The sequence below is a fragment of the Setaria viridis genome, chromosome 9 (genome assembly GCF_005286985.2).
Source record: "Setaria viridis chromosome 9, Setaria_viridis_v4.0, whole genome shotgun sequence".
NCBI classification, from domain to species: Eukaryota; Viridiplantae; Streptophyta; class Magnoliopsida; order Poales; family Poaceae; genus Setaria; species Setaria viridis.
The window spans coordinates 44,506,836-44,531,933 of NC_048271.2; the positions used below are offsets into that span (position 1 = coordinate 44,506,836).

Consider the following 25,098-nt stretch of genomic DNA (forward strand, 5'->3'; position numbering starts at 1 on the left):
TATAGCTATTTAAACATTTCTATAAGGGTCTTGTTTTTTAACTGACTATGGAAGTTTGCCCCCATATGCCTCATGCAGCACCTACTCTTCAAGTCCGACCACTGCGCTATCCTGAAATGCTCCACACTGCCATTCTGTAGGTCTTCGATTGCTTGTAGAATGCCTTTGTGCCAATCATGAATTAGACAAACACCCTCCACGTCCTTCACAATCATGTGCTTAACCCTCCTCAAGAACCAATACCAACTATCTCCAGACTCTTTCGCCACAAAGGCGATCGCCAGCGGCAACACCTGATTGTTACCGTCGGACCAAATAGCTGTCAAGATTGCACCTTTATACCTTCTAGTAAAAAATATGCCATCAATGCAAATGACTGGCGACATCGTTGAAAAGCCTCAATGCAAGGACCCAAGGTCAAGAATGACCGCTGCAGAACCTGTTTGTCTGGAAACTGAGCACAGGGATAGGCTTTCAGGTCGAAGTAGCTTCCTGGGTTCCTCTGGCATATGGTGTGCAATAGGGTAGGGAGGTTATCATACGATACTTCATATGTACCCCATTTCATCTCCAACGCCTTCTTCTTGGCTCGGTAAACTTTGTGGTAGCTAATCTTGTACTTGAACTTCTCCTTTGTGGCACAAATAATCGACTTGGGCTCGTAGCTAGGATTCTCCACTATCTGAGGATACATGTATTGAGCAACAAAATCAGCAGTGAGGTTGCGGTGTTGTTCTTCCAATTCATCCAGCAAGCATTGGTGCTTCACCACTCTAGTCACCTCCCAGTAATCATTCCACTTCCCCTCTCATGCGTGCACCCTAAACAGGCAATTACTTCTTACACAACACACATCATACACTGTCGAGTTGCTCTTCACCACCTTGAACTGCCGTTGCAAAGATAAAGTGGACCATCGCTTCACAGCTGCCTTCACCTCATCCCCACTAGGGTATAAAGCACCGATATAAACCTCATTCTTCCTGTACTTCTAAGGGACATTTTCCCCACATTGACCTGTAGGTTAGAATGGTCATAAGTTGACTAGATCCGCAGGATAGGATTAGCATCATCCTCATCCAATGAGTCATCATCCATGGCATCATGGTCCTCTTCTCCTTCCCTCTCTACCTGCTCAACTAACCTAGGGATGTATTCTCCCTCATCAGCCTCACCATTTGGGTCACGGGGTGCATCTTCATCCTCCGCATCATTTTTTTTTACCCCATCTTCGTTATCTTCTTTAGTTTGCCTATCAGTACTCTTCACACCTTCTTCGGCTCTAACTTTACCACCTCCCACTTCTTCTTGCATCTGACTGGTAGACCCAATCTTTCAGAACACTTCAACAAACAATATCAGCGGTAAACCGCGCTTAGTACAACCATTTACATAGGCCCTCCAGTTCTGAGTTCCTTAAAGCGGCATCAACTCCCAAAATATTATGTCAGGCCGTAACCTCACTACAGTCCTAACAGACAGCTCAACTTGATCTCTATCAAGATCAAAAGCCTTAAATAGCCAGTTGTATATTGAAGTCCAAGTCTTCTCTCTTGGTCTTGGTAATCTAACCTCCTCCCGATCATAGAACATTTGGAAAAATAAACTTTTCGACGTGTCTGTCAATATACATGACATGAACATATATTATTACTCTCATGTTCTTAATTTAACTAACTCCAACAACACCTACATTTGAACAACAATAGAAACATCTAACTCGAGCATTGCTAATAATAACAATACTACAGTTATCTAAATATATGAACAAATTAGTTTTAGTTTACCTTGTAAATATACACGACATTAACATAGAGTATTACTAAATTTAACTAACCCTAAACAAACCTACATTCCGAAACATTATATAAAGATATGCACGACATGAACAAAAATTATAACTAAATATAATAATTTCAACTAACCCCTAAAACACCTAGATTCTGAATACCTATATAAAATATAGCTTGTTCATTGCGAATAATATTCATCTCAAATTTATCTAAATAAATCAGCAAACTAATTTGAGTATAACATAAATAACTAAGCTAAATCCACTGTACCGACAAACCTATATTTTTCTATGTCTCATATGAACAACTATTTTTCTACTTAACACTACACCATTTATATAGCTACTACATCAACTACTACATCTACCAACTACGAGTTAAGCTAAACTAGGGGATTTGTAATAATACCTTAAATGAAGCGAAGATCTGAGCTTCAATCTTCACCCTACTCTCCTCCTCTCCTCTCCTCCCTCCCTTTCTTTCTCTTTTCCTCCCTCCCTTTCTTCCTCTTCCCTCCCTTCCTCTTAGCTCCCTCCCTTCCTCTCAGCTCCCTCCACTTCCTCCAGAGACAGCACCGCACGCCTCCCTCCGCTTCCTCCGGAAATGCGTGTGCGCTCTGCCCCGGCCGCTCCGCGGCTTTTAAAGGCACGGGCCAGCTACCGCTGAACCAGGTGGTGGTAACGATCCCACTCCTGCCGTTTGAATCGGCGGCACCTGTTACCGCCCCTGATCCGGCGGAAACCAGATATCACCGGATGGCATGGCGTAAACAGCCTCGTCCCACGCACCGTTGCAACCCGTGTGCCGCCTACCGGATCAGAAGGTGATAAGCGGATTTGGTAGCTGACGTGACGCACATACGAAGCTACCACCGTTTCACCCGATGGTATATTCTCTTACCACCAGTTGAGACGGCAGTAGCCGTATACCACCGGTTGATCCGGCGGCATGGGTCTAATTCTGCAATTTTTTGGATCTCCTATTTATTTCTGCAAATTCGTAAAATAAAAAATAAAAAAAATCAAAAGCACGAGATGGTATTCAATCCCGTAAGCCTGGAAAGCAACCGACCGAGCCTTATTAACGTACCGCCACCAACGCCAGTGTCTGGCCCAACTAGGGCGCTTCGCTCACTGCTGACCTGCGCTCCCCGCCTCGCGACGACGTGACCCCTCGAGGCCTCACCGTTGCAGTAGCTAGGAAGGAGCCTTGTGTCCATCTCACCGAAAGATACGCTGACAGCCAAAGAGATGAGCATGCTAATACAAGTAGCCGCCGCCCTAGCGCGGGAGGAAAGGCGATCGACACCCACCCGTATCTTGCCGTCCAGGGAAAAGAGAGCATCGATACGATCCGATAGCGATGTGTTAGGAGTACGTGTATTTTTTTGATCGAGCACTAATCAAGGCCAAAGCGCTTGGTTAGTGGCGACATTAGCGTGGCACGAGGTCATGTAATTCTGGCAGACCACTTCACGTTGACTATGGGCAGACAGCAGGTCGGTGCAGTGGTGTCTAGTGTGCTAGATTCGCACACATTATTATAGTATAGTAGTAGTACTCTTCCAGGTCAAGCAGGATATTTACTCCAGAGAAGAGACCGATAATTTTGACTCGAGTGGAGAGCAAAGTCAAGAAACAGCCACGCGGACACACTCAGCGAGCTCCGGAGAAAATGCATTTGCAGAGGGCACTTCCACATGTCAATGCCGACATGCAGCATGTGGACACATGCTGAAGCCAAATGAACGCCAGCCTATCAGTTGAGACCACCTCACCTGAAGTGGAAATCAGAGTAGTACGAGCTTCTTTATCATCAAAGCAGCTCATAAACTTCACCCCCAGACCCCAGTATCCCATATCAAGCACAATCAGCGGCTGCAGTCCGTGAAACGTAGTGGCCACAAGTACATAGTCTCACCGAAATATTAATAGGGACCACAGCAAACACCTGAGTAACCACTTGATTCCATGATTACATTATATTCTAATACCACTCGCGATCGTCCACAGTACATGAGTTATACATCTTCAGGCAGAAATACCATGCGCTGATCCCTTTTCCCCCAAAGGATACTTTTGATTATAACAGAAATCTTAAGACAACTCAAAGGATCACATTCTCAAATTCCAAAACATTCAAAATAAACAGCTTGAAGTTGGCAGAAACTCAAACCGCGGCCAATATCCATATGGCAACATATTGTTGTGACTAGCAATTGTTTAGTCCACTCACCAAAGGTAAAGACCTGATCTAGTTCCAATGTAACTGCTGAGCACTCCCTACGTGGAGAACGCACTGATGACTCATGCCACATTCAGTTAAACCTCAGTTACAGAAAACTTATATAACCACATGCTACTCTCCCTTACAGTGGTTCTTTGTGGCTTCCGTAAAGGAAAATATACAAGTTTATGACATCTAAAAAGGAGTAATATATAATAGGGGCATTCTACCATTTGGAGGTTCCTGGTCAACGAAGGTAAAACAAACCTAAAAATTTGCACAGCAAACCTCTTCCTGCCTCATCAATGATGAAAGGGAGGAGTGTTATGGTCGGCATATCATATCAGAGAAGGAGGCGTTAGGGATAAGGCACCGGTTGGTGCAGTTTGTGGCAAAGTCCTAGTTTGTTTCATATTAGATTTGGTTGTTAGTGTTGCTTGGGACTCTAGCACGTTGGTGCATCTGTACTGGACTACTTATAGGCGGCAGTGCAACAGAAATAACAGGCTTGAATCAATCTACTATCTCATCTCTTTGTTCTCTGTCTCTCATCCTCTTGCTGCCGTCGCCGCCCCGGCGACTCTCCCACACGCACCACGAGCAGGAAACCGGCAGCCCAACTCTGGGACGAATTGCGCCTCCAATTGGCTGCCATGCCAGACTATCAACGGCTTCTTCAGGAGGTGGGGGCTGGGCACAAGGGGCCGAACTGGGTTGTCAAAGATGGGCTGGTAACGGTTTCACGCAGGGTGTTCGTTCCGACGTCTGCTCCTATCATTCAGCAGCTTCTGGCGTATGCGCACGAGGTTAGTCACGAGGGCGTTCAGCGCACGCTCCATCGCCTCCGCGCCGACTTCAAAATTCCCAGTGACAAGGCTCTGGTGCAAGCTTTTGTTCGGGATTGCTCCACCTGTCAACGCAACAAAACCAGCCACCTTCACCCGTCGGGTCTCGCCGCTTCCGATTCCAGCACAGATTTGGAGTGACCTCGCCATGGATTTTGTTGAGGGTCTGCCGCGTGTCAACAACAAGACGGTGATTCTTATGGTGGTAGATCGTCTATCAATGGCAGCACACTTCATTCCGCTTGGCCACCCCTACACTGCGACGTCTGTTGCTCGCGCTTTCTTCGACGAGGTTGTGCACCTACACGGCATGCTGGCATCTATAGTCAGTGACCGTGACCCCGTCTTCACAAGCACCATGTGGCATGAAATTTTTCAGCGTTCGGGGACTAAGCTACACATGAGCTCCACGTTTCACCCGCAGAGCGACGACCAATCCGAGGCAGCAAACAAGGTGATAGTGATGTACCTCCGTTGTCTCACCGGAGATCGTCCCAAGTAGTGGCTCAGGTGGCTGCCATGGGCCGAGTACTTCTTCAACATGGCGTACCACTCCGTGCTTCATACGACGCCTTTCAAACTGGTGTATGGCAGGGATCCACCGACCCTGGTTGCTTACGAGAAGGGCAATGCTCAGGCGCCAATGGTGGACTAGATGTTGCTGGAGCGTGATGAGTTCCTAGTGGAGGCTCGTGAAAGACTCCTTCAAGCTCAGGAGCATGCTAAGCTGTACTACGACGCCAAGCACACAGAGATGGCATTTGGTGCTGGCGATTGGGTCTGGGTCAAGCTTTTACATCGTCCTGTGGCTTCTCTCCCACAGCAAACCAAGGGCAAGCTCTCTCCGCGCTTCTACGGGCCCTATCAAGTATTGGAGCGCATTGGTGATGTCGCCTACCGCTTGCAACTACCACCAGGGGCACACATTCATAACGTGTTTCATGTTGGCGTCTTGAAACCATTCCACGGGCAGGCTCCTGCTGCTGTGTCGCGCCTGCCTCCATTGCTCCAGGGGTGTGTTCTACCAATGCTATCAGCCGTGCTACGCTGCCGCCTTGCCCGGGGCCAATGGCAGGTGCTGGTGCGCTGGGAGGGCCTCCCTGCTAGTGAGGCAACTTGGGAGGACGTCAAGACATTCAAGAGCCGCTATCCTGACTTAACGCTCGAGGATGAGCTGTTTCCGAAGGAGGGGAGAGATATTATGGTCGGTATATCATATCAGAGAAGGAGGCGTTAGGGACAAGGCACCGGTTGGTGCAGTTTGTGGCAAAGTCCTAGTTTGTTTCATATTAGATTTGGTTGTTAGTGTTAGCTTGGGACTCTAGCACGTTGGTGCATCTGTACTGGACTACTTATAGGCGGTAGTGCAACAGAAATAACAGGCTTGAATCAGGGGATGTTTGGTTGGTGGCTACATGTTGCCACGCCTAACATTAAGTTTGCCACACTAGTTTTGGTAAGTGTTTGGTTCCAAACACGTATATGGCACGCCACCGCTATGAAACCCTCCCGCCACATGTTTCCTTAGCAAAAGTGTGGCGGGCGTTTTTGCTGCCGCGACACCCGTGATGCGCCAAAGAGATTTTTTCCCATCTACCACCGCAATAAAAAAGGCACTCCTACCGCTCTCCCCTGGACCTCACTTTCCACTATGAAAAAAAGCCGTCATCCCAGGCCATCCGCCACCGCCGCGCTTGGGACTGCGCGCGCCCAGGGGGCAGCGTCGCGTGCCAAGGGGCCTGGCCGCCACGCTGAGGGCGGCGCACCATGCGTCCAGGGGAGCAACACGCAGCACCAGTCCCTGCAGGCTATAGGTTAACAAGGTGTGCAGATCTCCCAAGGTGAGCACGCAGCACTAGTCCCTTCTCGCTTTAGCAAGCAACACTAAATCCTCCATGTGTGCAGATCTGACACAAATTAGTGAAGCAGGTGAAGATCCATCATCTCATGGTGTTGGGTCATGCGCAGCAATCAATCCCTGCAGGTAAAGAAGGTTCAAGCACGGCAACCCCTTGCAGCCAGAGAAGGTAATTGATTTTCCTCCTTTGCAATTGATTTTCTGATGAAGAAATAAATCCATGCGAGATGCGTGCATCCATCTACTGTATTGCTAGTTAGCTTTCCTTTCTTCTGTATGCTTGATACTTTCTAGTTTATTACTGATTTTCATCTTTTCTGAATGTATGTTTAAGATGGGCCAAAGAAAATTATACTTGTAGTATTACTTGGACTACTGCCATTATATGTGGAGGAGAAGATTAATTGCCGGTGTTCATACCAGTATAGGATTAAATCAAGAAAAAGAAGAAGGGCCATAACTTATGCTCCCATGATAGATAGAGATGTTGAAAGATTGTCACGTCTAAATCGTTTGTATCATGGTACCGAGGCTCATTGCATAAATGAGTTGCGTATGAGGAAAGCTGTCTTCCATAGACTATGTGATGAACTTAGATCGCGTGCCTTGCTAGAGGAGACTTTTCATGTCACAATAGAGGAACAAGTTGCCATGTTTATTCATTGTGTTGGGCAACGTTGGTCAAACAGATCAATAGGTTTTGAGTTTATTAGGTCAAGTGAAACTGTTAGTAGGTATTTCCATCTTATTTAGATGCCCTTTGTACCCTTGCTCGTGACCTTATATGCATCAGATCTGTTGAGACACATTTAAAGATAACAAGTTCTCCGGGCATAGTTCACCCTTACTTCAAGGTACATCAAAATTGATAATCAATGTTTCGAGTACACTTTAGGTGTCATGTTCATCTAATTTGTTTTTTACAAATATTTTCATAGGGATGCATAGGAGCTTTGGATGGTTCACATATACCAGCATGTGTACCTTTCCATATGCAAGATCGGTTTAGGGGTAGAAAGTTAATTACCACCCAAAATGTGCTAGCAGCAGTTGATTTTGACCTAAGATTCATATATGTTCTTGCTGGATGGGAGGGCTCAGCCCATGATTCTTATGTGCTTCAAGATGCTCTATCACGTCCTAATGGGCTTAACATACCAGAAGGTAGGAATACCTCATTATGTCCTAACAGCTGCAATCTGAAACTTCACCTATATTCTTAGCTAATTAATTTGTAAAAAAAATAATGATGTAGGCAAATATTTCCTAGCTGATGCTGGATATGGAGCAAGACCTGGTGTATTACCCCCATACCGTGGTACCCGATATCACCTACAAGAGTATAGGGGGACCAGGGAGCCTGAGAGCCCCAAGGAATTATTCAATCTTCGCCATTCCTCCCTTAGAACTACAGTTGAATGAGCATTTGGTACCCTCAAGAATCGTTTCAAAATCTTCTCAAATCAGCCTTTCGTTTTCAAATCAAAATTGTGATGGCTTGTTGTGCACTTCATAATTGGATCTTACAGGATGGTCCAGATGAGTATGTTTATGATGATGCGACTTAGTACACAACCCTGCCTCGAAGTGTAAGAAATCGTAGTGACATACTTCAGGAAAATGTGGCATGGGCTAATAAAAGAGATGTGATGGCTCAAAGGATGTGGGAAGATAAAGTAGGAGCAGCTCTAGAATAGGTTTATGTAACCAATATGCTGTATGGAACATATAAGTATGATATCATATTTCTTCTGGTACCTTTCTCTATGATATTTGTTCTGTACATTTCCTTATTGTTCGCTGATTTACACCATATGATTTTAATTAAATGTCTCTTGTATGGGAAATAGCCATGGCCAAGGGAAAGGCTAAGGCTGACACTTTTGCATCCACTCATAGAGGTCTCTGGTATGAGGATCAGACGAAGTACATGCTAGAATGGTGCATGGAGTATTTGAAAAAACAACATACAGGATTTAAGTTCAAGAAGGCACATCTCATGTTGTGTGCCAATGATTTAAACAAGAAGTTTGCTATGGGGGTGACCGTTGATCAAGTGGACCGTCACTATAGGTACCACAAGGAAAATTGGAAGTACATTGCAACAGCATTGAGCAATAGTGGCAATACATTTGATGAAACCAGATGCATGGTTAAGTTGTTTGCACTGAATTTAACGCAGGACAGAGCAAGATGCCTGCTTGCTAAGCCCATCAAGTTGTTCAATGAGATGAGAGAACTATTCATAGGATCCAATGCTGATGGATCTTAGCTATGGACCAGAATACATGCATGGATGCTGGTGATGGCTCAGATAGTGATGAATCAAGAGAACTATTTGACCTGAATTGCTACACACAGCCTGAAGATCCAGAATGTGAGGATTCAGACACTTTGCCAACTCCAACCAAACATGCAACCGTTGATAACACATCTTCCAGCACTAGTCAAGTTAGTAGGAACATACAAGAGCCAAGAACTCACCAACTAAGAAGCCAAAAAAACAAGAACCGTTTTGCAGATCCACTGAAGAAATAACTGCTACAATGAAATCACTTCGAGAAACATTTGTTGCCACTGCCCCTCCCCAAATGCCACAACTTACTGATCCTCATGCAGCATTATGACAGAGACTAGAGGCAATCCCAATAACATCAGATTAGATGGTTCTTGTTGGTGAACATTTATCTACCAAGGAGAATAAAGGTAAGCGTGGCTGGTTGTGTAATGCAAGTGGTGATACTTTGCATGCTTGGGTGTTCAAGTTCTTATGTGAGAAAGAAGGCATTAACATGTGAAGCTTAGCTTGTGAGGGTGGCTATTCATATTTTGTGGTGTGCCCAGAAACTTAGCTTGTGAGGGTGGTTGTTCATATTTTGTAGTGTGCTTAGGAACTTAACTGTTGAGGGTGGTTGTTCATATTTTGTGGTGCGCCTAGAAACTTGGCTGTGTGCTCCATTTGGTTATGGTGATGACTGATGGCTTAGGATGTATATAGTTGGATGTGTGCTCATTTTGGCTGTGGTACTGATCCATGCCTGGCTAGTTGCTGATTTTGTAATTAATGTTTTAATCTAAACCTTGTTGACTGAAACCTCCTAGAATATGTTTGTCGTTGGACTCAACTTGTCTTTCGTGCTTGTAATATTGTTCAAACATATGTCGATTGTTACTTTTATTGTTGCTGAAATTGATTGTTCTACGAGAAATAGGTAACTTTATCACTATGCCTTTGAGATGTTTTTCATTCATCTATGACTGCAAACCAAACAGATGCCACAACCTTTTGCCAAGTTTTTTTGGTAGTAATCCAAACAGCAACCACAATTATTTTGCCAAACCTTAGTCACTAACCAAACAGACTGTTTTTGCCACAGATTATGGCTTGCCACAGATTATGGCAAGCCACATATGCGGCTGGAACTTAATGTTAGGCATGGCAAAATGTGGCTGGCATTCAAACATGCCCTCAATCTACTATCTCATCTCTTTGTTCTCTGTCTCTCATCCTCTTGCTGCCGTCGCCACCCTGGCGACTCTCCCACACGCACCACGGGCAGGAAACCGGCAGCCCAGCGGCCGGCAACCTCTCTCAGCTATCCTATCCACTCACTGCCGCACGGCCGTGACAGGAGGAAATGTTAAATTATGTTAGTTTTTTTAGGTGAAAAATAAAAGGTTAAAGATAACGAAGACTCCAATCTCTTTACAGCAAAGAGACTGAGAAACTTTGATACAAAATACCAAGGATCATTAGAATGAGAAGGCCACACAATCCTTCATGCAGATTCCTCAAATTTGCATGCATCTGGAGTTCTGGACTCTGGAATCTGTAAATTCAGGTCCTACAGCCAAAATGAACCCACAAAGAACAGACTTAACCAGAAAGAATTTTCAGCCACGTGCATTATACTAGGAAAGTAGCGCCCTACACACCCAACAATAAAGAAGAAAAGACTTAATCTGCTTAAGCCGCTATCATATTTAGTTTATCCAGGGAGCAAAATGAATGCACAAATTATGAATAGATAACCAAAAAACATCAGCTAGATATCTGGAATACTAGGAATTTCAAATGTATGCATCCATCGCCAAAGAGAAAAAAAAAACAACACTTAAGACAAAATTACATAGCAGAGGATTCAAACAGCACACCACCTTAAACTCCACTCAGCATGGGTGAGGTGGTAAATGTTCAAATGACACTAGTAACTGCTAATGATCATTCAAAGATACGAGTCCAAACATTCATCATGTTGTGAAATATCATCTATGCAAAAGTCATGAGCAGCATATTTTTAATCTTAAGGCCAAATCAATACCTTAGTTGTCTAAATATCGCATCCTGACGCCTCCCATCAAAACCATCAACATTCTAGCAAAATGGTGTAGAACTCATGCCACAAAGTAATAGCTTTCAATGATACAATATATAGATTATACAAATCAAAGAATATACTGTATGTAAATTTGTGATTCCATACTTGATAACATAATTGCAAACTATGCCCCCAAAGCCACAGTATATAGCAAAGAGTTCAAAATAACTCACAAATCTCCTGTCAATGAAGGGGTACAGTGGTAGTACAATATTACATCAGGGTGCTAGAAAGACTTTCCTAGTCGGCCAACTTGTTCAAGCGGTGAATTGTACTCCTCGCAAGCCTATTTGTAGGGTCAATCTTCAGAACCAAACGCAGGTCCTCTGCACCAAGCCTATATTTCTCCGTGCTTTCGTAAAGGAGAGCACGCTGCACTAGCACTGAGACATTTTCCTTATCTTGATCCAGCACCTGAACAGGAGATAAAACCAGAGACTCACTAATTAGAATACATTTTTGTACCATCATTCAAGTCTGCTAGTAACAATTATATCATGCCAAATTGGCTACCATATTAATCAAAGTGCACTTTCAGGCCAATCAATATGTATACAGGACAACGCAATACCTTTGAGCAGTCAGCAATGGCCTTCTTGTACTCACCAACCTCCTTATATGAGGAAGCCCTTGAAGACAACACCTCAACAATGTCAGCATCTTTCCCTGATTTCTCAATGAGCACAACAGCCCAAGACAACCACTTGATGGCATCAGCGTACTGCCCTCCCTTGTAGCTATCCATCCCCTTGGACTTGGCAGCCGATACTGTCAATCCAGATGGTGGCGGTGGCAGGCCATCCAGCTCTGTGGTTGCACCACCACTGTCACCACCACCGAACTCTGCCTCCACATCGACCCAACCATCCATCTCACCAAACATGTCACCCCCGCCACCAACATTGCTTGCCGTGGTTGCAGCCGGTGCAGCTGTGGTTGAAGCGAACAGATTGTCCAAAGGATCTACACTAGAGTTCGCTGCTGCTGCGGCAGGGGTAGGCGCCGGAGCTGGTGGGGGTGGAGACGTAAAGCTGGAAGGTTTCGTGGCACCAGAGCTTTGGAAACTACCGAATCCAGCATCAGCGCTCTGGAAGCTCCCGAATCCAGCGTTTGTGATGGAACTCACACCCTGGAACGCCCCAAATCCCGGATCCGGCTTGGCCGAGCTAGCCTGCTTAACTGCATTCATGGACCCTGGCTTCGCCGCAAATGGATCTATCGAGCCAAACGGATCCTTCTTCTGCCCCATCGGTTGCGCCCCGGCCGTCGCCGCCATGCCCGCGGGCTTCATCGGCCGGCCACCGACGCCGTATCCACCGGAGCCCATCGGCGCTCCCGTCGTCTTCGGCAGCGCGCTCGCCATGCCGCCCATCGAGAAGGTAGAGCTGTTGGCGCTGGCATTGGGATTCGCGCCGGTGGGCCTGGACGCCTGTGGCGCAGCGGCGGATCTGAGCGGCGCGTTGGACTGGGTGCGGGAGGAGCCGGAGCCGCCGAGCGCGGAGCCGAGGAGGTCGCTGAAGAGGGCAGGGTTGTTGGCCTGCGGGATGCCGAGCCCGGATGAGGGCGCGGCGGAGGACCAGCTCCGGCCGAAGATGTCGCCGACCATGGAGGTCGGCCCGGATCCGGGCCCGGCCGCCGCCGAAGCAGCGGCGGGGGAGGGCTGGTGGGTCCACGCCGGCTTGGCGCTGGCGGGCTGGTGCGTCCACGAGGCGCCGGTGGCCGGCCTGGTGGAGGTGTTGGCGGCCGCGCCCGGGCGCTGGTCGCGGAGGGGCCGGGAGCCGGAGGAGCGGGAGGCGTTGACGCCGAAGTCGAACTGGTAGGAGTCGAAGGAGGTGGTGGTGGGGCGGGAGGAGGAGGAGGAGGAGCGGTCGCCGGAGTAGGAGTTCATGGCGGCCGCCGGTGCCGGAGATCTGCGAGGAGGATTGGGAAGGGAAGTTTGGGGGACGGTGGCTTCCCTTCTTTATTTGTTCGTTTGATTTTTATTCGATTTTCTGACCCCTTTTCGTGACTGGTCATCTCTTTTGTCTCGATGGAGGAAGGAAAGAGGTGGAAGCTGCGGTGGCCGCCTGGCTGGTGGGGGAGCAAGACGGTTGGTGGCGCGGCTGGCGGGTGCGTGCTGGAAGCCTGGCTGCGGCTGGAACCTGGAAAATGTGAGGCGTTGCTCTTTGTAGTGGGCTTCCTGGGTTGGCCTTCTAGTCTTAGATGTAATTGGGCTTTCAGTTATGGTGAGCCCCCGACACGGCCTGCCGAATGCGGCTCGGCCTCGACTGCTACTTCAGTTTTTTTTTCCCCTGTTGGTGGATCTGTGAAGCGTAAGCGTAGCCTGGACTCTGGTCTCTGGAGCGTGGTCGGTCGCTAGTCAGTCTCAAAGACCAACGACGACGAGAGTCTGGATAACTCGAGTCGATTCCGGCCTTTCTCTTCCTTCACATTTTTGCAACCTGGGTCCGGGACAAATTAAAGCTTGATACATGCAACAACACTTCATATAAATCCATTCGTGCTTTTACCAAACATAACAACAGATCGGAGGGAGATACTCCACTGCTCGTTAATTGTCTCCTTTGATTGGTCCAAACTCCAGAACCTCCGTTCCGGAGGAACAAAGCCGACTCCATGCTGAAAGCTGGTTATTTTTCCAATATACTCGTGTGTTACCTCCGTCCAACAGCAGCTAAAGCCCAATCAGGCAGAGGAGAGAGAGAAAGAGAGGGGCAGCGAGCGAAACTGGGAATAAAGCACCAACCGTCACTGTCTAACCGTTCAAAATTCTTAATTTCTCATTTAGAATTACAGTTTCAAATCTCAGAATTACAACATTTACATGAGCGGCATGTTGATCTAACGTTACAAAGTCAGTCGAAAAGAAGGCTAAAAGCACAGGCCAAATGAAGAGCGGCATGTGTGCAAAGGACGGAATGGCCGTGGGTTTGATCCATCCCCAGTATCCCACCGCTCCAATCTCCATCCCGCATGCACATGTCCGGCCACGCCCATAAACCCACTGCTGCCGCGAGCAGCGAGGCCGACCGGAATTTTCTCGCCGGCGTCGTGCGGCTTCTCCCATCTCAAGCCAGCGATCGGGTCGCGTACGGGCCTCTTCGAACTGATCTTTGCAGGTTCCAAAACGAACGGTACAGGGCGACACCGTCGTAGCATGGGGAAAACCGGGCGCCGGCACCCTCATCGATCTCATCTCACCGTGTCCGTGTGGTCTGATGAGCTCCGAGGGAACCGAAGCAGGCGGCTTCGTTTGGACACGTCAATGGTGCCTCGTCTCTGTGATGATGCACATGGTGGCAGCCTAGCACGGGGATCGAGCTACTAGTTGCAGCCGCCACCTTGCAAAAGGTGTTAGGGAGCTGGAATCATATACTCCTAATAAGCTACAAACTTAGGACACTTTAATCTCGATTTATTCGCGGTAATGGTAATCTGCTGCCAGCTTATCCCAAGATTGTAGACTGGATGGATCAGTGCGGGGAGAAAAAGGATTGGCTTCTCTCTCAAGAATGTGGTGAAGAAATGGACGTGCAATGAGCGTGTTAGTTAATGCTTATCCGTGCGAAAAGGACGTGACATAACAGAAAAGATGTTATGGTTATGGAAATGGTCTTTATAAAGTATGGTTTGTTTTTATTTGGATGATATATTCTAGAGAATCCCTGAGGAGAAAAAAGATACGGAGCATATTCTAGAGAGAAGTAGACTTGTCATATCAGTGGTATTATTACAGTGATAAAGAATTTAAAAGATGCCATCCCTCTCTTGATTTTGGGTTATCACCCTACTTTGGTCGTCAATTGTGTTTTTGATGACCCACCGAAGTAGGGGTAAAAATTGACTTTTTTCGACCGAAGAAACATAACTCCTTCGCTCTTGAAATGTTAATCGTTGATCATAGAAAGTTGTTTTGTGTTGCAGCACACTTAAATCTCAGTGGACACATTCTCGAAAGAAGAGTACCTAACTGGTCTAATTGGAATAGTGAGCAAGTACATTGCTACATCTCAGCAGTTTCGAAACTAGGTCGTCTCATACAGTGTCATATAGGATTTTTGCTGATATGGAGGAGAGAGGGTGAGGAGAGAGATCGTTGTTTCGCAGAATTAAACAACCACCTCATAGGCTAGTTTGACACGACTACTCCACCATTGTAGGAGTTGTGGTCACTCATAATATTTTTTTTCATGCGCAAATTAAGAAAATTGTACAGATTGTTTGTTAAGTCGTCTCAAGATTACATGTTAATGCATAAGATCATTTATTAAGATTATTTATTAGACAACACCAATGTAGTTACCCTAATAACTTGACATGACGTGTAGTAAACACCCATGACATGAGCGGGATCAAGCGGGTGTCCAGAATGAACGAGTTTCTATTGTTCCTTTCTCTCTTCTCTTCTCAACATGAGTTTGCATTGGTTTTAGTGGCTTACAGGCCCGGCTCTGACCCCCGGGCATGAGGGGCGACGGCCAAGGGCCATTCCGAGAGGGGGCCCAAAATTTCTAAGTCTACGTACAGTGGCGGAGCTGGGATCAATGCTCGGGGAGTCGGGGGCAATTTGCCTCGTGAAAACTAACGTGTACACATACGCTAGAGCAATTAGTCACTAACTGAAAAATGGCAAATAATATGACCTGCGATTTTGCCAAAGCCAATGCTAATGCTACTGATTCAAACTTTTTCGTTTCCAAGTGCCCTAGTTCATATTTGCATTGGAAAATACAATGACATTATATTTAGCGCGCTAGCAAAACCAAGCTAGCAAAACCAAACTACAGGATGCAAAAAATATCATGCGACCATCCAATTGCTCGCGACGTCCTTCGCCAAGGTGAGCCGTGGCCAAGCTGTAGCTCCGCCAGTGTACCTAGTACGTATACCTGCTGCATATGTATGACTACGTGAGGCAACGAGGCCCAGGCCTGCTGGTATACGTACCACGTATAAACGAATCGTAGAAAAATGAATAATCGTCGCTCGCGTCCGTCGTCCCTGCCGTCGCAAAATCAAGCGACGCACTCGCAGGTCGTGTCTGCCACTCGTCGGCATCTGATCCTTGTCCACAAAATCAAAACAAAGTTAGCAAACCAATCTTCAATTATTTGCCCTCACCCCTGTGCAAGTCAATCGGCAAAGGGTCCTCATCCCGCTCTGCCTGCTCACAAGCATCATTAGAGTCCGGTTCTTAATTTAAGGTAATTAAATAATCATACTAGTTTTCATTTTGATGCTCTTTTAGTTTGTAATATCATATTATTTTCCAAGAATTAAGTACACATTATAAGCACTGCTATCTCTTATTTATGTTATAACTGAAAAAATATTTAGATTAAAGGACCTATAGTTTCCGGTTGCTCAAGGCCAAGGGTCGTGAAAACTTAGAGCCGGTCCTGTGGCTTATGGATGGTCATGAGGTCGAACGCAATATTATTTCTATTGAGTTTTCTAGAACTATTAGATTGATGGTATTTTTATTAGTTGTGAATAAAAGGAAAACATGCTGCTGGAGTATCGTGAGATGCTGCCATGGAAAAAAGTGGGTTAACCTTTTGCAATTAGAAAAAGAAGTTGCCTTTTCTTCCTGACATGTTGACATCTAATTGTGCACACATTCTCGAAGGAGCAGGACCTAATCGGCCAAACTCGAGCAGTGGCCGACTATTCGACGTGATCCGTAGTAAAAACCCATGATACGAGGGCGTGATCAAGTGGGTGTTCGGAATGGACGAATTTTCCGTTGGCTTGGTGCGCGCGATCATGTGGATGCGCCTGAATGCATGTGGTGCTCGAAAGAAGGGGTTGGAAATGCAGCACTGCACGAGTGTTCAAGCGTCTTTTGTACACTGCCGTTTGGATTCTTGAGCTAAAGTACAGTCCAGTCACATTAAATTTTGGGAGGCTAATTAAGAGGACTAAATATAAGTTAATTATAAAACTAATTACACGGATGGAGACTAATTCGCGAGACGAATCTATTAAGCCTAATTAATCTATGATTAGCACATGTTTACTGTAGCATCACATTGTCAAATTATGAATTAATTAGGCTCGTGAATTATGCAATTGGTTTTATAATTAGTATATGGGGGTGTTTGGGAGGAGGGGGCTAAATTTTAGCCCCTGTCATATCGAATGTTTGACACTAATTAGGAGTATTAAACCTAGACTAATTACAAAACTAATTACACAACCCCTAGGCTAAATCGTGAGAAGAATCTATTAAGCCTAATTAGTCCATGATTTGACAATGTGGTGCTACAGTAACCATTCACTAATGATGGATTAATTAGACTTAATAGATTCGTCTCGCGATTTAGCCTAGGGGTTCTGCAATTAGTTTTGTAATTAGCTTATATTTAGTCCTCCTAAATTAGTATCCGAATATCCGATGTGATAGGATTAAAGTTTAGCCCCCTCCTCCCAAACACCCCTATTTAGTACTCGTAATTAGTACATTTGATATTTGATACGACGAGAAACTTTAGGTGGAGATGAGTCGAGCGAAATGGATCCGTCCCAACTCCCCGAGAAGCACAGTAGTGAACATCACCTACTCATCGACGCGACGTTTGTCTGGCACTTTGGCAGGGTAGGGGTCGAGGTCCAGCAACATGGGAATATGTAGCAGGCGCTCCTATAGGCTGTAGATCTCTTGAAGAGTGCAGTCGGCCATGACCTATAGCATCTGTTGGTGACGCCTACAGCGGCATCTCCCTCGTCGGTTTTGTCCCTTCTCTTGACCATCGCACCCTGTTACAGCGACCACACAAGCTCAGTGTGCCAACTGCTTCCACGCGTGGCTACGTAGAAAAAAGATGCAGCGTCTGTCCGACCGAGAACCGAGATTCATCACACTTGTAGTGCAGAGAGTACACAATGGAAAAGCCGAAAAGGTAAGGTTCATTCGGTGCACGCACGGGAGTACGAGCCGTGTGTGCTGTCGCTTCTGATCGAAAGGGGAGAGCGCGAACCGCGAGCCGGTCGCGCCCGGCGTTTACCATGCCATGATGGCAATGGCCAAGCCGTGCTGCCTGCGCGCGGCCAAATGGCTAATACCCACGTCAAAACGGTGCCACCGTCTCATCCGCTACCCACCCCGCGTGGCGCCGAGGTCTATTCTTTAGCCATTCCCCCGGGGCCCCGAACCCCAAGTCGCTTTCGGCGTTGCCGTTCCCTTCTCAGAAGCATCTGGTCGCTCGCTCCGTCGCTACGAGACCCCCACAAAACGGGGTAAAATGAAGGAGGAGAAGAAAAGGGAGACGGAACCGTCTCGTGGCTTCCATGCCTCTGGTCTACCACGGACGGGACCCAGCCACCCAGGGCGGCAGGGCGCCGATGCTGCACTAATCAAAGCAAAGCCACTTTTCCGGTGGGGCCCATTTGTCGGTATCGAGTAAGGCCCCCACCTGCAGCGCCTTTCTTCCTTCGGACTTGGAAGTTTCATGTCACTGACATGCCGGCCCCGCTTGGGGGGCCCACGCATCAGCGAGGCACGGCCCAACGTTCTTTCTAGACGCCGCCACGCAAGTACGCAACCCGTCACGCTGAAGAGCATGTCACTAGATCCACTGACACTTGGGGCCCACGAACGGACGTGCGGGTCTGCGGGCACACGTTCGCGGTTCGCGTGGCGGGGCTACGCGTCCGCAGAGCGCTGCACCGCGCGGTTCCACGCGACCACGCCGCGTGCGTCGTATAAAGTTGGGCATCTGGCACCTCCCTGCTCTGTTCTCGCCTCACCACCACCACCGTCGCCACCGCACCACACCACCACTCGCGGCAGAGGGCCACCGGGCAGGAGCGCGCTTGAACGAAGCCGAGCCGGCAGCCATGTCGGCCCCGAAGCTGGACCGCACCCCGAGCATCCGGGACCGCGTCGAGGACACCCTCCACGCGCACCGCAACGAGCTCGTCGCCCTCCTCTCCAAGTAAGCGCCGCCCCCCAAAGCCCCGATCATCCCTCGCCGCTGGGCTCTGATTGTTCGGCTGTTCCTCTGATGCGGCGGCCGCGGCAGGTACGTGAACAAGGGGACGTGCATCCTGCAGCCGCACCACATCCTCGACGCGCTCGACGAGGTCCAGGGCTCCGAGGGCCGCGCGCTCGCCGAGGGCTCCTTCCTCGACGTCCTCCGCTCCGCGCAGGAGGCGATCGTGGTTCCGCCGTTCGTGGCCATCGCGGTGCGCCCGCGGCCGGGGGTGTGGGAGTACGTCCGCGTCAACGTGCACGAGCTCAGCGTCGAGCAGCTCACCATCCCGGAGTACCTGTGCTTCAAGGAGGCGCTCGTCGACGGCCAGTATGTGCTGCTTCCCCATCCCCTGTTCCTATCCTCTGCTTTGCTTTTTGAGGAAGTTTGTGGTGGTCAGTTTAATTTAGCGCGTTTTCGCGTCAAAGTGGTCGTGGTCACTAGTACTTTGTTGTTCGATTTGGTGGGCGGACGTGGGCCTATTGGGCGGTTACTCGTGGTTTCGGAGAGGGGAACATCACAAAATTCGGTCCGACTTCTCTAAGCAAAGTCACCGAAATAAACAATGATCTGAGTCCTGGTGAAATGCAGTCTGACTTTGCCGATTTTTACCGTAGCACACGTGCACTGAGCCATCCATCTGTGAACGAACTGACTAAAATCATCAAAAGTCACGAAGTACTGTTGAGCTCTGACTTTACTTCAGCAAGTCAGGGGATCACGGCGCACGGAAATACGGAATTGACTTGGGTCGGAGCAACAATAAACTGTTTCCTAAATTGTGGGTCAGTTGATTAGCTTTGTGGTGGCCCATTCACGTTGACGCTCCAATTGAGTGGTAAATATGGCAAATCTGTATTTTGTTTAGGCACATGCTTGAGGACGAAATAAGCTGCTAACAACTTTCGGACTATATCGTTTCCTAGATTGATGTATGCAATAAATTGGTAAAAAGTACCTTTCAGGGTTGATCTGTGGCTCTGTGCTAGAGACCGGAGCTTTGCTTTTGAGAGATCCCTGATATAATGAGCATCTTTTGCACTGTTTTTATGTTTAGCCGTAATATTCAGTATCACTTTGTTATAGGAGCATCTTAAGTATCCTGTCTATTCTTAGTACTCTTATCACCACAAATTTGAACTGTATCCAAAATGGCAGGCACAATGATCCCTACTTGCTTGAGCTTGACTTCGAGCCATTCAATGTCTCAGTCCCGCGCCCTAATCGGTCATCGTCTATTGGAAATGGCGTGCAGTTTCTCAATCGACACTTGTCCTCGATCATGTTCCGCAACAGGGATTGCCTGGAGCCCCTGCTGGATTTCCTCCGTGGCCACCGGCACAAGGGGCATGTAAGTTGTGCTACAGATGGAAATTTGGGTCTTACATATGTATGATGTTACTGTTGATACTGAAAGCTATACGTGTGTGGTTATTGGTTATAGGTTATGATGCTAAACGATAGGATCCAGAGCTTGGGGAGGCTTCAGTCTGTGCTGACCAAAGCTGAGGAGCACTTGTCAAAGCTCCCAGCTGACACACCATACTCACAATTTGCTTATCAGTAAGTTTGATCTACCACATTGAGCTGAATGCTAGTTTCCTATAGTACTTAGATGGTAGTAGTTTGGCACTTTTTGGTAGTGACTACTTGCTGGGGTTTGAGTTTCTCAATCCTGCAATGACCAGTTGTGAACTACTTTAGCTTTCAATTTGCTATAGGTTTTAGGTTTCTCAAAGCCGATCTAGAAACCTTTTTGACGAACAATACTTCCAACAACTTAAGTTTCATGTATACTCAGTTCTTCCAAACAAGCATTTGCTTGCCCTTGTGTAAGCATTATATACTGGTCATGTTGACATACCATCGATCTGGTTTTGCATATGTATCTTTTCTAGAATGAACTGCAGTATCTCTTTGACATATAATAAAATTTGATGGAATATGTCACATTCTAGAAGAACAGTTAGCTGTAACACATGTATATGTTTTTTTTTCTTTTGGTAACATTCAGATTTCAAGAATGGGGCCTGGAGAAAGGTTGGGGGGATACAGCTGAACATATCTTGGAAATGATTCATCTACTTCTGGATATCCTTCAAGCCCCTGATCCATCTACACTGGAGACATTCTTGGGAAGGATCCCCATGATTTTTAATGTTGTTGTAGTATCCCCTCATGGATACTTTGGTCAAGCTAATGTATTAGGTTTGCCAGACACAGGAGGACAGGTAAATTGAGGACGTTGACCATGATGTTTAACAGATCAATCTTTTTCACGACCCTTCACTGTATCTATCTCATGTCATGAGTTTACTTTGTTGGTGTCAGATTGTCTATATACTGGACCAAGTTCGTGCATTAGAGAATGAGATGGTTCTTCGGTTAAAGAAACAAGGGCTTGATGTTACCCCAAAGATTCTCATTGTAAGTTCATTTTTTATTTGACATGTTTCAAGTTTAGCATCGGTAGGAGCTATATTTTCTCTGTACATGCTGAGTTGCTTTGTTCAGCTGTTCCATTCTATTTTTTGGTGCTGTTGTATACTGGTACAGTTTCTTTTAACTTTCTTAAAGGAAAAAGAAGCACTTTTAATTATTTTTTTCATTTTCTTTTTATTATGTGGTTCAGGTTACTCGGCTGATACCAGATGCAAAAGGGACATCATGCAATCAGCGGCTTGAGAGAATTAGTGGAACACAGCATACATACATATTACGAGTTCCTTTTAGAAATGAAAATGGTATACTGAAGAAATGGATATCAAGATTTGATGTCTGGCCATACTTGGAGAGATTTGCTGAGGCGAGTATCATTGGTTCCGTATTGTTCTTTACAAACATTGATTCCTCATATGCATAACTTCTCTGTGTATCAGTTTTTTAGTCTTGCCTGAGTTTTGCTACTTCAATACAGTGTTTTTGTTTCTCATTTGATAAAAGGCTGTAATTATTTTGTTTTACACAGGACGCTGCTGGTGAAATTGCTGCAGAATTACAGGGCACTCCGGACTTCATAATTGGAAACTACAGTGATGGAAATCTTGTGGCATCCTTGCTGTCTTATAAGATGGGAATTACCCAGGTATGACTTGTTAATTTTACTTGTGGTCTTGCACTTGTTTCTTCACTAATTATACCAGCACATTCCTTGCAGTGCAATATTGCTCATGCTCTGGAAAAGACAAAATATCCAGATTCAGACATATACTGGAAGAAGTTCGATGAGAAGTATCATTTCTCTTGTCAATTCACTGCTGATATAATTTCTATGAACAATGCTGATTTTATCATCACCAGCACATACCAAGAAATTGCTGGAAGGTTTTCTTCTCTTTCCTGTTGGCCGTTGTAATTAACTTTTTGACTTCATCATTTGCTAATTAATTTGATCGCACAAATAAGCATATTGAATCAAGTACACACATGCAACTAATATACTAACTTTTCTTAAACGAAATAATATGCTAATTTTAAGATACCGTATTGGTTGTAACCAGGTAGGATGTGCAAATGTACAATCCAAGCTTTTCAAATTACTCTTGCATGGGTTCTTATCACATATGGATACTAGCTATCATTCATTTCCTAGAAGATGCTCATACTTATTTTAATTTTTTTCATCTCAGCAAAAACACTGTTGGACAGTATGAGAGCCACACAGCTTTTACTCTTCCTGGTCTGTACCGTGTTGTCCATGGGATTGATGTCTTTGATCCAAAGTTCAATATAGTCTCTCCTGGAGCGGACATGTCAATATATTTTCCACACACTGAGAAGGCCAAGCGGCTCACTTCTTTTCATGGTTCAATAGAAAGTTTGATTTATGATCCAGAGCAAAATGATGAACACATGTGAGTACTTTATGTTACTTTGGTCCTTTTTTGAGGTTCTTTAGTTAAGGAGTTTATGTGGATGTCTCCTGCAATACTTTTCTAATTTGGTCTCTGAAGTCACTGCTGATGGTATGGTTACTGGTTTGGGTCGTTTTAAGATTTATTTTTCGTGATAATGTACTTGACACGATTTTTATTTGGAGGATTGTAGATACTGTTGACATATTGCTCTTTGATTATTTCTGACAATGACAATTGTTCCTCTAATTTGCAGTGGGTATCTGGATGACCGATCAAAACCCATCCTCTTCTCCATGGCAAGACTTGACAGGGTGAAGAACATAACAGGACTGGTTGAAGCTTTTGCTAAATGCTCTAAGCTGAGAGAGCTGGTAAACCTTGTTGTCGTCGCTGGGTATAATGATGTAAAGAAGTCCAAGGACAGAGAAGAGATTGCAGAGATAGAGAAGATGCACGAACTTATTAAAACCTACAACTTGTTCGGGCAGTTCCGTTGGATCTCTGCTCAGACAAACAGGGCCCGCAACGGCGAGCTCTATCGCTACATAGCTGATACTCATGGTGCCTTTGTACAGGTAGGCTCTGAACTTTACAAGTTAGTGGTTCTTCTATAGATGACATAAGGATGGTTCAAGTGGCTTCCATACTGACTTGAGACGTCATACTACTGCAGCCAGCATTTTATGAAGCATTTGGTCTCACTGTCGTGGAGGCCATGACCTGTGGACTTCCTACTTTCGCGACACTCCATGGAGGGCCAGCTGAGATTATTGAGCATGGCATCTCAGGCTTCCACATTGACCCTTACCATCCTGATCAGGCTGCTAACCTGATGGCTGATTTCTTCGAACGAAGCAAGCAAGAACCCAACCACTGGGTGAAAATATCTGAAGCAGGACTTCAGCGCATATACGAAAAGTCGGTGCTGCCAATCCTGTTAGTGAGCATGAGTGCGTGCCTTCTTTTTCACATGGTCTCGTGTGTGATGTTTGTTTTCTCTGTGGCACATACCAGGTACACATGGAAGATTTACTCTGAGAGGTTGATGACATTGGCTGGGGTCTACGGTTTCTGGAAGTATGTTTCGAAGCTCGAGAGGCGGGAGACAAGGCGATACCTTGAGATGTTCTACATATTGAAGTTCCGCGAGCTGGTAGGCTCTGTTCTCAACTCTGTTTGCTCAATATGCCGTTCCACCAAGATTAGATTAACTAGAAATCTATCTAAACAGCGCACTACTTCCTTGTAAGATTGATTGGCTTCTGCTTTCCCTACATGCAGGTGAAGACGGTGCCGCTTGCGATTGACCAGCCACAGTAACTCCCATTCTGGAGCTCGCAGCTTGCTCAACCGTTATGTAGTAGTACTTGGGACAAAACTGAAGCTTATCAGAGGGAAGGAGATGCAGTGATCAAGGTGCGGCGGACGATAATAACTAATAAAATGTGCTTGCGCGCCCGGTCTGTCTTGTGCTGAACCTGGTGCCTCCGTGACTACATTGGCTGAACATGTTGGGTTATGTGTACATATGTGATTCGCCTGTAGCGTCAGGCTGCAGTTGTCTGGTATTGTAGCTCTTACTGTAAAACTGTTAAGCTGTTGGCTGCAATTTCTCTGCAAGGCAGGCAGGCAGGCACTGGTGAAGTGCTGATAACACAGCTTACTCTGTTGACAGTGAAGGAACGTGTGGGAAAAATTAGTTTACCTGCTCTCAGTAAATAGCCGCATCATGCCGGTAATTTCTTGCTATGGAGAGAATCAGTCTGGCTAGTGCCCTTTGATTTACGGAATTACGGGGCTACAAGGTGCACACGGCACAGCACGGTTTCGCGGACAGGCATGGGTCGCATACTCAAATGTCCCCGGTGTGCTACCGTCTGACTGTTGCCGTTGTCGGTGTTCTTGTGTCCGTCGTAAATTCCTTATGGGTTCTGTCTGATGCCGAACGTCGGAACGTGCCTTTTGATTTCGCCCGTGGAAAGGTTTTCTTTATCAATTGGCCTTACAAAATGGGTGTGTCAAGTGCCAATTGCCACAAGTACGATTCAAGAAGAACAACCAAGAAAGCAAGTTCACATGTAACATTTCCATGATCGAAATATTCTATTCGCAGCATTTTTACGCGGACGTACAAACGCAACGAGCAGTTGCAAGTTCGGCACAGGGG

At 46.3% G+C, this 25,098-nt stretch overlaps 3 protein-coding genes and 1 pseudogene across 3 annotated transcripts; 3 read left to right on the top strand and 1 right to left on the bottom strand.

Annotated features, from left to right (window-relative positions):
- Positions 1-4,553: 4,553 nt before the first annotated feature.
- On the top strand, positions 4,554-9,847 carry LOC117837381 (uncharacterized; annotated as a pseudogene).
- LOC140221220 (uncharacterized) lies at positions 5,520-6,101 on the top strand. The gene has a single exon (XM_072290537.1). It carries the CDS (start codon positions 5,520-5,522, stop codon positions 6,099-6,101), a length of 582 nt encoding a protein of 193 aa, XP_072146638.1.
- Positions 9,848-11,133: 1,286 nt separating the features above from the next.
- On the bottom strand, positions 11,134-12,989 carry LOC117837380 (uncharacterized). The gene is made up of 2 exons (XM_034716994.2): positions 11,673-12,989; positions 11,134-11,515 (listed from the first exon to the last, which is right to left on the bottom strand). Exons 1-2 carry the CDS (start codon positions 12,987-12,989, stop codon positions 11,342-11,344), a joined length of 1,491 nt encoding a protein of 496 aa, XP_034572885.1. The 3' UTR covers positions 11,134-11,341.
- A 5,857-nt stretch (positions 12,990-18,846) lies between these two features.
- LOC117840640 (sucrose synthase 4) lies at positions 18,847-24,680 on the top strand. The gene is made up of 14 exons (XM_034721156.2): positions 18,847-19,038; positions 19,126-19,404; positions 20,233-20,425; positions 20,519-20,637; positions 21,089-21,305; positions 21,406-21,501; positions 21,707-21,880; positions 22,043-22,159; positions 22,232-22,398; positions 22,704-22,928; positions 23,185-23,506; positions 23,605-23,849; positions 23,946-24,084; positions 24,213-24,680. The coding sequence occupies exons 1-14, from the start codon at positions 18,941-18,943 to the stop codon at positions 24,249-24,251; spliced, it is 2,430 nt and encodes an 809-aa protein (XP_034577047.1). The 5' UTR covers positions 18,847-18,940; the 3' UTR covers positions 24,252-24,680.
- The last annotated feature ends 418 nt before the right edge of the window (positions 24,681-25,098 follow it).